This window comes from Brassica rapa, chromosome A01 (assembly GCF_000309985.2).
Source record: "Brassica rapa cultivar Chiifu-401-42 chromosome A01, CAAS_Brap_v3.01, whole genome shotgun sequence".
In the NCBI taxonomy this organism is placed as follows: Eukaryota; Viridiplantae; Streptophyta; class Magnoliopsida; order Brassicales; family Brassicaceae; genus Brassica; species Brassica rapa.
Genome location: NC_024795.2, coordinates 3,391,404 through 3,403,790, shown reverse-complemented (window position 1 = coordinate 3,403,790; position 12,387 = coordinate 3,391,404). Strand labels below are relative to the sequence as shown.

Sequence of the window (12,387 nt, the reverse complement as noted above, 5' to 3'; positions counted from 1 at the left end):
AACTTAAGGATACATGATGCACAATTGTCTGAAGATATATTATCTGGTAATAACAGTGAGTTTGATAAGTTTCGGTATAGTTCCTTTTATTTCCATGTATGTGAAACCATAGAAGTAGATTATTTGAATAACAAGAAACCAAGACTTAAAGAATAATCACTTATGAGTGATGTAATGTTACATTATGAGTACAAGATGACTTGTCTTGCGGCCAAAACAAGTCACTACCAATAATCTCCGCAAGAACAAGCACCATCTTTGAAATGGTGGAAGCGGTTGGCGTCTCTTACAACTATCACTCTCTCTGTGATCTTCGAGATGAGTTTGGTTACGGCATGACAGTCTAAACAGACCCTGAGATTCTTTATGATCCGAATTTCAGTTCCTGGTTCGGTGACAATGAGTCCAAAGGCAATGGCTAGCCTCTCACTATGAAATTTCACCATCAGCTCCCTTTCTTCCTCCTCCACGTCGTGCAAGGCCAATTCAGTCTCCGGTTGATACCCAGCTTCCCTCATCTTCCCTTCGAGCTCCTCTAGCTTCTCATATATTGCTTTTACCTGTGGATGTGACTGATCACCCGAGGTAAACACATGAGGCGTCTCACCAATTTCTATCAAGGTATAACCAGGAGCCTTGGCTAGTTTCCTCTTCTTTGCTTCTTGTCCGACCGTAGCAGCCTGTGGATAGTTTCTATCAGCTGCATCGTCTGGATCCAGCTCAAAAAGCTTCTCGGAGACGGTACGTGCAAGGTTTGTGTCTTTGTGAATCTTACAAGCTCCAAGCAGTGTTTGCCACACGGAAGGATCCGGCTCAACTGGCATTGCCTCTATAAACTGCAGTGCTCTCTGCAAATGTCCTGCTCGGCCAAGAATATCAACCATGCATGCGTAATGCTTGACCGTTGGTTCGAAACCATACCGGTGGATCATGGAATTGAATATCTCATTACCTTCCTTGACAAGACCAGCATGACTACAAGCGTAGAGAACACAGAGGAAAGTGACTGGGGACGGTGCAACGCTGGAACTCAACATCTCAGAGAAGATATTCAGAGCTTCATGTCCATGTCCATGGAGCCCATAACCGGAGATCATTGTGTTCCATGTAACTTCATTCTTCTTCGGCATCAAGTCAAACAACCGGCGTGCTTCTTCAATGCTTCCGCACTTTGCATACATACCAATCAAAGCAGTAGACACATATATGCTAGACTCAAAATCGCTACCCCTTACTAAACCATGCACCCATTTCCCCAAGCTCAACGTTCCTAACTGCGCACAAGCCGATAGAATACAAGTTATCGTGATCGGGTTCGGACGAAACTCAGACTTCTGCATTTCTCTGAACAGAGATATCGCGTCCTCTGTCAACCCGTTTTGTGTATAACCCGAGATCATTGCGTTCCAAGACGCCAAGCTTTTGTGCGTACACTCATCAAAAGCCTTCCGTGCTGATTCCATCTCGTCCATTTTACTGTAAACCGTTGTTAACGCGGTTGGGACAGATTCATGAGACAAGAAACCTGATTTCAAGCTGTAACCGTGAATGGCATATACAAGCATAAGATGACCACCAGAGACAGGGATCAAACTCACCAGCGTGCTTGAGTTCAACCTTTCCCCCGACAACACCAGCTTTCTAAACAAGCTTACAGAGAGCTCAGTCTCTTCGTTAGAAGCATACCCGTGAATCATCGCATTGTAAGCTACAACATCCGGTGCACAAAACTCTCGAAACAGAGCACTCAAAGCTTCAACCTTTCCACATTTCGAGTACAACGAGATGAAACCCGTGAGAACAAAATCGTGGGAGTAGCACCCTGTCTTCATCGCAAGACTATGGATTAGCATCCCAACCCTCAGCTCCTGCAACTCCGCAACAGCGGGGAGTATATTCAACACAGTCGTCGAGTCCCAACGAGTACAGCTCTCGTTAATCAAATCCCTAAAAACCTTAACAGACTCCTCATACATCTCATTCTCTCTGTATCCACATAACATAGTATTCCACAAAACCACGTCTCTCTCAGACATTCTGTCGAACACCTTCCGTGCATCATCCACCCGCGAAAACTTGAAGTACATCTTGACGGTATTGGACCCGACGTGTAGTTCCGAGTCAAACCCATCAACGACCGCTTGACCATGAACAGAACGGCCAGCTCTCTCGTCATGAATACTCGAAGCGGCGGAGATAGCGTACGTGTAAGTGGAGCTATTGGGTTTGAGGTCAGTGTGTTTCCTCAAGTGGGAGAAGAGAGAGAGAGAAGAGTGAGGCGATCCGTTCTTGGAGAAGCCGAGCATGAGGACGTTGAAGAGGAAGACGTCGGGTTTATGGAAGGAGAGGACGAGGTCGCGAGCGTAAGGGATGGCGCCGAGGTCGGAGAGACGTTGGGTGAGTTTTGTGAGTAGTTGGATGTCGTTTTGGTGGCCATGGAGAATGATCTGAGCGTGGGTTTGGGCGAGGTGAGAGAGTGAAGTTGAAGCTTTGAAGAGATCGAAGAAGCTGTTCTTGTTGTTTATCACTGCAACGGCTGTCTCGGCGGTGGCGGCTGTTACTGTCCGTAGTAACATTTGTTGGCCTTTTTTGAGTGAAAGCAAAACGACTCATTTTGTGTTCTTCCGTTATTATTATTTAAACGTTTTGCATCGTATGATAAAACGATTACATGAAGCGGTTAGATTTTTGATAAATTAATTTAAATAAAAAGTCAAAAACAATCCTAAGTTATTTTTCTGTTATAAACCGTAAAACTAATCGACTCTATATAAGTAAAACGCCTCAAAGACACCTCACATTAGAGTTTACATGTTAAACAATTAAATTGCTTTTTTCCTCTTCCTACGATTCGAACTCGCGATCTTTCACTTCTTTCCTATGCTAGTGATTCATACAAAAGGAAAAAAAAAAGACTTCTAACAATCAAAAGGAGATATGTGAGGGCATCAAAGAGCAATTTACAGGTGATGATTAGTCATCAGTGTTGAGGGAGTGGAACTGTAAGTGTGTTATTTATGGCCATGGAAACTTTCTTGGTGGCAACAGTGGAGGAGTCTCCTCCTCTGCATCTTCTTCTCCTTCTTCTCTCCTAGTTTGTATCAGATGAGTCCTTAGGCTACACTCTTTTATCTGTTCCATGCCACCAAAACTCGGTTTCAGTTCAATTTTTTCAAAATTCATTCTACACTAAACTACTGGATTGTTTTTGTTACCTGCATGATGCCAGTGGAGGCCAGAAGATCTTCGCATTTTCCTTGCATAGAACTCTCTTTTGCAACTACTACAGCGAGTTCTGAGACCATTTTGTTCATCTCCTCCACCTGTAACAATTATAAAGAGCAGGGAGAGTTATGAAGAGGATAAACATTGGACAGTAGATTTACTAAAAAGTTTAATTTTTAAAAAACTTTTAAATTTGTGAAATGTTACAATATCTTTGAGTATGATAATAAAATAATATTTTACTAATCTTTATATATATAGTTACGATTTTAATAATGAAATAATAATCTAAGTATATATATATAGAAGAAGATACAAATACCATAAATTTTTATTAGGCCATTAATAACTAGATTTAAACAGTAGATGATCCATTGGATTTATAGATAGTATAAATTAAATAGATATAATTTAATGTTGTAATACTATACTTCCATATGTAAATTATTTAAATATTTGTCGATGTTAACTTTTAAAATTATAAAGATTTTTTTTAAATAAGAAAAATCATATTATCTAACAATGATTAATCTTGGCTACCTTAAATCAATGAAAAAAACTAAAAATACATAGTTTATTTTAAAAATTAAACAAAAACTAAATGTTTAATTATTTACTCGATAATATAAATTTATGAAGCGAAAAATTTAATTTTTTTAAAACTTTCTAAATTTGTGAAATGTTACAATATCTTTGAATATGACAATGAAACAATATTTTACTAATTTATATATATATATATAGTTACGATTTTAATAATGAAATAATAATCCAAATATATATATATATATATATATATATAGAAGAAGATACAAATACATGTGAAAGTTTGAAACAATTTATTTAATAAAAAAAATACCGTAAACTTATTATATTTTAAAAATTGATAGATATATATATATTATACTTCCTCTGTTTCAAAATAGTTGATGTTTTGGATGAATGCACAAGAATTAATACATACATATTTTCTTAAAAAGTAACACTAAAAATATTAAATAAATCTAATCCAGCCAATCATGAAAAATACTATAAAACATCATTGGTCACACAGTTTTCAATGATTTTTAAACTAATTAAAAAAATATCAAACATCATGTATTTTGAAACATCAATAACTCTTCAAAACATCCTATTATGAAATGGAAGGAGTAATATATACCAATTTAGAATTAAAAATAAAATATTTATATAAAAATAAATGAAAACAAAAATCGGCGCAACGCAACAGTACGTACGTATGTTAATGCTAGAGCTGGGTTGCGGGTCAAACCCGCCCCGCTGACCCGCCAACCCACGGATAAACTGATTTTTTTACTCAAAAAATTTGACCCGCTTGACCCGCAAGAAAAAAATATGAAATCTGCACTCGCCCCGCTTAAACCCGCGGGTGATCCGCTAGACCCGCGGATAATATTAATAATATTAAAAATTATTAATTTAAATACTTTTTAAAAAAATAACAATAAAATTTAATATTTTAAATAATTTTTATTAAAAATAATAAATATTAATCTATTTATAATTAAAATTAAATTATTTTTTTTTAAAAATCTATTTAAAAATAATATTAAAAAAAAAAAAAATTTTAGTTTTTGCGGGTTGGCGGGTACCCGCACTGAATTTTGGCTGATCCGCATCTGCTCCGCATAAAAATCACTCAACCCGCACCCGCACCCGCCAACCAAATTTTTCAAATCACTCGACCCGCACCCGTCCCGCAGCGGATCAAATGGGACGGGGCCCGCGGATAATGATTCATATTCCCAGCACTAGTTAATGCTTCGGAGGAAGGATATCGATGAATGGGCCTAGTACAGGCCTAAGCTAAACTGCAGACCCAACGAGAAGGATAGTTACGGCCCAAAACAAGGTCGAGGGAGACTCTCTATAAAGACCAAAAATCCCTAGATCTGAAGAAGAAAATATTTCATCGCCTCTCGAAAAACCTACCTAGCGCACCAGTCCCCATGGACGTATCCGCGAACAAAGTAATTCTTCTTGCGATCCTTATCGCTTTCTCAATGAATAGTTTCTGATTAAATCTTTTGTACCTTAGGGTCTGGAATTGAACGGTCGTGATGCAGAGATCCTAATTAGCTCCAGGTTCGTTTTCTTTGTATCTCGAATTAAGATTAGATCATGTGTTGTTATCTCACGGTGATTAATAAAAAAAATTCTTTGCAACAGCACGTTGAGAATCCACGCGAAACCTAGGGAAGTCGCCTTGGACGAAGTAATTATTCTTCGATCCTTATCTGTTGATTGAATTATGTTGTTTCTTCAGATCTGATTAGATCTTATTTACTTTAGGGTCTGGAATTGAACGGTGGGATTCGAAATAGCAGGTTTTGTTTCTTTTTGAGATTTGTATATATCTTAATAAGATAGAGATCATGTGTTAATTACCCTTTGAAACAGTATTATTAGCAGGATGGTGGTTGAGGGATACGACACCTCCCCTCCTAGGGAGGATGTCGAAGAGGCTCTGAAAAAACACTTCGCATCACGTGGAATAAATTTAATGCATGTCTCTGTTCCCGTAGACTACAAATGTCGTAATCGCAGGTTTTTGTGACTTCTTCTTCCTCCAGCTTGATCGCCATGCTGCTTAGTCTATAATAATCTTTGTGTTTTTTTTTTTTTTTTTTTTTGACAGACGCGCCTTAATCTATGTTAATGGAGAATGTGAAGCAGAGGCGTTGAAGCTTGATGGAAGTTACGTGGGAGGACTTGTTTCAAAAAAAAAAAGTAACGTGGGAGGACGTATTTTAACAATTACGGCTTACCCTTTTGACGACAATAGCCTTGAGCATCTCTTTGCTCCTACCAGTGTCATAGACGAATACCGACAGCACACGTAAATTGATTTTTTTTTCCTTTCTTATTTATTAGTCGAGAATCTTTCTTGTCATGTTGATAATACCATCTCCTGCCATATTTAGGTTGAAAGTTAGAGGATTTGATACTTCCCTCTCTCTGAATGATATCGAGAAGATGCTACTTAGGGTTTTCCCCGGATCCGATTGTTTTCCTCTCTGCGACGGGTGTGTTTTCTTCCTCCCACCAAGTTTACTGGTTAATTTTATCAGTTTGCGCTACCTAAAGCCTTGTTTGAGTTTTTGCAGCTCAGTTTTGCTTTATCTCCGTGGACATTATGCTATGGACGAGGCTCTGAAACTTAGCGGAGGTTCTGTGGAAGGCTTTAAATTTGCAGTTACTGAGGTCCTCCCAGAAACTGTGATAGAGACTGGCATCTCTCTCGCAACTGTACGTAGCTTTGGCTTTCGTGGATAATTCTAAAACCAATCAGAAGATCAAGACTGCGGACTAGAAATCTCTCGCTCTCTTTCTCTCTCAAATGCTGTCTCGTGTTATTAACTTGTGTCATGCAATGCCTCCTTCTTTTCTCTTGTCTGGATGTTGAATGTGTTTTTATTTGTTTTTTATGATAAATCTCTGTAAAAACACTATGACAAACTTGGTTGTCCAATCAATAATCATTATGGTAACTCGGTTTGCTAAAGTGAAAACGAAGTTTAAAAAGCTTTTTGCCTCTGAGGAAGCTGATGAGCATTCTTTTGCCATATTGGGTTTATAACCAGCTGTAATAATTTATTAATTAAGATATATATTTTAATTTGTATACTATGTACCTTTTCTCTGTATCATACTTTAATAAATGTCCCACTCAAACAAATGATCGGTTTGGCGTTGCAAACGTCATATTTGTGAGCGTATTGCGTAACGCATCATTCACATGACTAACGTTTATTATATCTTTTTCCTTTTGTATAATTACTGAAAACATTATCTTTCCATTAAATCAGAAAGACAATGCAATACTTTTTTTTTAACACATATTAATGTATTTAATTTATTAAATAATTATGTGCATGGTTGCAGTTAAGGCACTTAACCAAGCGAGGTTAGAAGCAAATGTGAGCGTAACCGGAGAAACCAACTTTAAAAATAAATGGCCAAGTCCATTCGCGGTTGTTTCCGGCGTACTTCTCCTCCTTTCATTCTTCAAATACGTTTACTCTCCGTTCCGTTGGCTTGCCGTTGCAGCCGTCGTCGCCGGAATATATCCAATACTAGCTAAATCTGTAGCATCCATTGCAAGGGCTAGAATCGACATCAACATTCTTGTTGTAATAACCGGTAATGTTTTAGCTTCTTTTTTTTTTAAGCTTTTCTTTGCTTCTTTTCTGCTTAATTATTTACCCTTAATTAAGAAGTGCTATGATTTATGAGGAGTGAGTCTCCAATTTTCTTATATGCGAATCACAATTCTTACAACATTAACTAAGGTGAATATTTTTTTTAAAAATGGTTATAGTAGATGGTGAATATTTTCTTGTGATTTCAAAGTAGCATTAAAAAAGGCCAAATGCAGAGGAAAAGAAACACAAAAACTACCGAACAGAACTGCTATATGTTGATCATTATATTCTAAATTGACCCATCATAATGTTATATAGACACATACTTATATATACCATCAAAAAGGTTATAGTAGATGGTAGATATAAGTATGTGTCTATATAACATTGTGATGGGTCAATTTAGAATATAATGGTCAACATATGGCAGTTCTGTTCGGTAGTTTTTGTGTTTCTTTTCCTCTGCATTTGGCATTTTTAATGGTACTTTGAAATCACAAGAAAAGAAGAGAAGAAAAGAAAAAAGAAAAAATGAAAGCTGCTTTCTTGCAACTTTTGTTTTTCGCTAAAACCATTTTTAAAATAGAGTTTCTTCTATTTCTAAAAAATCATAATGGACGTTAGATTAGCAATAATTGCTCATTAGCTAAAATGTTAAAAAGTCAAATAATTACTCAAAATATGAATTTAAACTCAGTTCTTGTGAATCATTTGAGGCTTTAAAGCTAATACTCTTCTTTGTATCAAACAGTGGGAGCAACACTCGGTATGAGAGACTACACAGAAGCCGCAGCAGTTGTCTTCTTATTCACAATCGCTGAATGGCTCCAGTCTAGGGCTAGCTACAAGGTTTTATTTCCACCGTTTTCCTTTTCTTGTCATGCAAGTTTCCAAAGATACTACTGTAATTGATTGATTCAAGCATTGATTTTGCTGTAAATAATTTTTCAGGCAAGTGCGGTGATGCAGTCGCTGATGAGTTTAGCTCCACAGAAGGCGGTGATTGCAGAAACTGGAGAAGAAGTTGGAGTGGATGAGCTCAAGATCAACACTGTTATAGCTGTCAAAGCTGGTGAAACCATACCTATTGATGGAGTTGTTGTGGATGGAAACTGTGAGGTTGATGAGAAAACCTTGACTGGTGAAGCATTCCCTGTGCCTAAACTGAGAGATTCAACTGTTTGGGCTGGTACCATTAATTTAAATGGTTACATAACTGTGAAAACAACTGCTCTAGCTGAGGATTGCGTGGTTGCTAAGATGGCAAAGCTAGTGGAAGAAGCTCAGAACAGCAAAACAGAAACTCAGAGATTCATAGACGAATGTTCTAAGTAGTATACTCCAGGTTAGTAACCGAATCAGCCACTGGTTAGTGTTACACGTTGTTTGTGTTCTTGATTGAGACCTCATATTATCTTGCCTTACATGCAGCGATCATCCTCATATCGCTCTGTTTTGTGGTTATCCCATTCGCATCGAAGGTTCACAACATGAAACATTAGCTGCACTTAGCACTAGTTGTGCTAGTAAGTGCTTGTCCTTGTGGGCTTATTCTCTCAACACCAGTAGCCACTTTCTGTGCCCTCACTAAAGCAGCCACATCAGGACTTCTGATCAAAGGAGCTGATTATCTTGAGACCTTAGCCAAGATCAAAACCGTTGCTTTTGACAAAACCGGGACCATAAGTCCATCACTAGAGGAGAGTTCATCGTCATTGATTTCAAGTCACTCTCCAGAGATATAAGCCTCAACAGCTTGCTTTACTGGTGAGAAACATCTGATTCTGATCTTTTAACCACTTTAGGAGAACTTTTCTGTGAGTTTTGGAATGTGACTTCTGTTAGGGTATCAAGCGTGGAGAGCAAGTCAAGCCATCCAATGGCTGCTGCACTCGTGGACTACGCAAAATCTGTCTCTGTTGAACCTGAGCCTGAAGCTGTTGTAGACGACCAGAACTTTCCAGGAGAAGGCATTCACGGAAACATTGATGGCAAAAAAGTCTATATTGGGAACAAAAGGATTGCTTCAAGAGCTGGGCGTTCATCAGGTGCATATCAAATGAATGTAATTTTTTTTTTTTTTTGGTTTTGTTTACATGCTAATGGTTCTCTGCTTTGGTTTGTGTAAAAATTTCCAGATATAGATGTTGATACTAAAGGAGGAAAGACTGTTGGATACGTCTATGTTGGAGAGACATTAGCTGGATTATTCAACCTCTCAGATGCTTGTAGATCAGGTGTAGCTCAAGCGATGAAAGAACTCAAATCAATGGGAATAAAGACTGCAATGCTAACCGGAGATAACCAAGCTGCAGCAATGTATGCTCAAGAACAGCTAGGGAATGTTATGGACGTTGTACATGCGGCGCTTCTTCCAGAAGGCAAGTCCCAAATCATCAAAGAGTTTAAGAGAGAAGGTCCAAGGGCTATGGTAGGAGACGGTTTGAATGATGCACCGGCTTTGGCTACAGCTGATATTGGTATCTCGATGGGTGTTTCCGGCTCTGCGCTTGCAACGGAGACCGGTCATATAATCTTGATGTCTAATGACATCAGGAGGATACCGCAAGCGATAAGGCTTGCACGTAGGGGTAAAAGGAAAGTGGTGGAGAATGTGGTTTTGTCTATTACTATGAAAGGAGCGATTCTTGCTTTGGCTTTTGCTGGTAATCCTCTGATTTGGGCGGCTGTGCTTGCGGATGTGGGGACTTGTTTGCTTGTGATACTCAATAGCATGTTGTTGCTTCGAGATGCGCACGTTCCTGGAGACAAATGTCATAGGGCAGAGAAACATGAAGGGGATGTTGTTGGAGACATGGAAGCAGGTTTGTTACCGAAGCATTGCAAGTCAGGCTGTTGTGGAAAGGAGAAGCAAGAGGTAGTGATGAAACCGGCTAAAACTATTTCGGGACATGGTCACTCTGGTTGTTGTGACAAGAAACATAAAGTTGATGTGATGATTGTGAGAAAGAGCTGTGAATCAAGGTGTTGTGGTGACAAGATTCAGCAGCAACCAAACCAAGACGAGGTGAAACAGAGCTGTCACAACAAGGCTGGTGAGTTGAAGGAGATAAGGCTGGACCTTGGTGATAGTGATTGCAAGTCGGGTTCACCATTGGTCAAAGGTTGTTGCTCAAGGCCTGATGCTGATCCCGTGGTAGCTAGCTTGAAAGTGAAGAGTGATGGGAGCTGCAGTGAAAGTTCAAGGAAAGGTAATAACGAAGAGGCATGTTGTGAGGTGAAAACTGTAAAGAACATGTTTTTGGTAGGTACAACAAGAAGTTGTATCAAGAACATGTTTGTTGATTAATTCAACAACACATTTCTTTTGTGTTTTTGGTAGGTGCAACAAGAAGTTTCACCAACTCCTCATAATCTCCTATAAATAACACACAAGGGGAAGAAGAAATCCATCCCAAAACAAAGAGAAAACAAGAGAAAAAGAGAGTGAGCAAGAGAGAAAAAAAAAAAAATCTTTCTTGTGAGAAAATCTTTCTCTATAAGAAATTAAGTGTAATTTCTTGAGTGTATTTGGGGTCGGGTGTGAGTTGAGAGCTTGTAAAAATTTCTCGGGTTGATAATAAAAGATCTGTAGCAGGTCCGGAGACGTAGGCAAGATTGGCCGAACTCCGTTAACAATTGTGTGTGTGTTTTTCCGCTCCCATAAATTCGGTTTTCCGCAAAAATTTGACCGCATATTTCCTAACAACTGGTATCAGAGCTTGAGTTACGGTGATCGGTCAAAAAAAATTTTGCGGAGTTACTATTCACGTGAACAGTAATTCGTGAATAGTAAATTTTGTCGGTAACATCGGTTTGTCGACGTAGGTGTTCTAATACACGGTGGTTCCAGAAACGATGGGAGGCGAAGACGGTTCGGCGCACAGTATCGGGAAATTTGAGGTACAGATTATGCATTTTGGAGAATGCAAATTGAAGATTATCTGTACGGAAAGAAGCTTCATCAACCGCTGAGCAAGAAACCCGAGAAGATGGATCAGGATGAGTGGGAGCTCCTTGATAGACAAGTTCTGGGTGTTATAAGGTTAACACTGTCAAAAAACGTTGCTCACAACGTTGCGAAGGAGAAGACCACAGAAGGGCTCATGAAAGTTCTCTCTGATATGTATGAGAGAAGAGGGACGTCCGTAGATAAAGGACCTATAACACTGAATGTCGTTGGATTCAAGCTTTTTGCAATCTAAATTAATTTGAAAGATGATATGTACTCATGTGTACGTGTAAACTTATATTATACCCAAAACTTTACTTTACTATTTTTATCATCAAAATATTATAGACTTCGCTAGTTCTTGAGATTTGCTTTCTATATTAAACATGGGGAGTGGAAGAGACTGTAATTCTTGCAACTAAACTCATTCTAACTATATGTTTAAAATCTAAATGAAACAAGATTTAAAATGAGTATGTTCCAATTTTATGGATTTGTATTTTCAGGATATTCATTATTTTATTTGATAATGTATTTTGTTAACATTTAAAGCACAAATTCAAGAAATTTTATTCCATTATGCTTGTTTCTAAAAGAAAATTTTGAGGTCCTGGTCTATTCTCAAACCACAATCAGAATGGGACTTTACTTGCAATTTAAAAGAAGATTTCTATTTAACTTATTCCTGACTACCTTAAGTGGCTTAAGACAACAAGATTGTATTTTGTTGAGTCCTGACTAATCTTACGTGGCTCAAGACAACATTGTTGACCAGTGACTACAAAAATAAAAGCTAACAAATTGGGTAATGGGTCTCATAACCATGTTAGCTTCGCTTCCTGCATTTTCCCTAAACGTTATTGAGTCTGCTGATTGTTGGCTGAAGTCTCTTCCGGTTAGTACTAGCTGCCTCCGACACGGTAATGTCGAGGTGTGTGGTTCTGACTCGATTATACCATCCGCTACATCACTAGACTCCATCTTGCCAAGCGTCTCCCTCCGACAACTCCCTCCGACAAAGTCAACCATTCTGTTCGGTTCAGT

At 38.4% G+C, this 12,387-nt stretch overlaps 1 protein-coding gene and 1 pseudogene across 2 annotated transcripts; one reads left to right on the top strand and one right to left on the bottom strand.

Moving 5' to 3' along the window:
- Positions 1 to 67: 67 nt before the first annotated feature.
- On the bottom strand, positions 68 to 3,783 carry LOC103852474 (pentatricopeptide repeat-containing protein At4g30700). Its single transcript, XM_033274809.1, has 2 exons — positions 3,216 to 3,783; positions 68 to 3,132 (listed from the first exon to the last, which is right to left on the bottom strand). The coding sequence occupies exon 2, from the start codon at positions 2,574 to 2,576 to the stop codon at positions 225 to 227; it is 2,352 nt and encodes a 783-aa protein (XP_033130700.1). The 5' UTR covers positions 2,577 to 3,132; positions 3,216 to 3,783; the 3' UTR covers positions 68 to 224.
- A 1,955-nt stretch (positions 3,784 to 5,738) lies between these two features.
- LOC103854988 lies at positions 5,739 to 11,731 on the top strand (annotated as a pseudogene). The gene is made up of 7 exons (XR_004449161.1): positions 5,739 to 5,793; positions 5,885 to 7,389; positions 8,143 to 8,240; positions 8,343 to 8,736; positions 8,823 to 9,158; positions 9,237 to 10,475; positions 10,506 to 11,731. The product of XR_004449161.1 is annotated as a cadmium/zinc-transporting ATPase HMA2-like (transcript).
- Positions 11,732 to 12,387: the final 656 nt, after the last annotated feature.

Bases quoted from the DNA above. Each gene is read 5' to 3' on its own strand.
- LOC103852474 (XM_033274809.1), bottom strand. From the start codon at position 2,576: ATGTTACTACGGACAGTAACAGCCGCCACCGCCGAGACAGCCGTTGCA.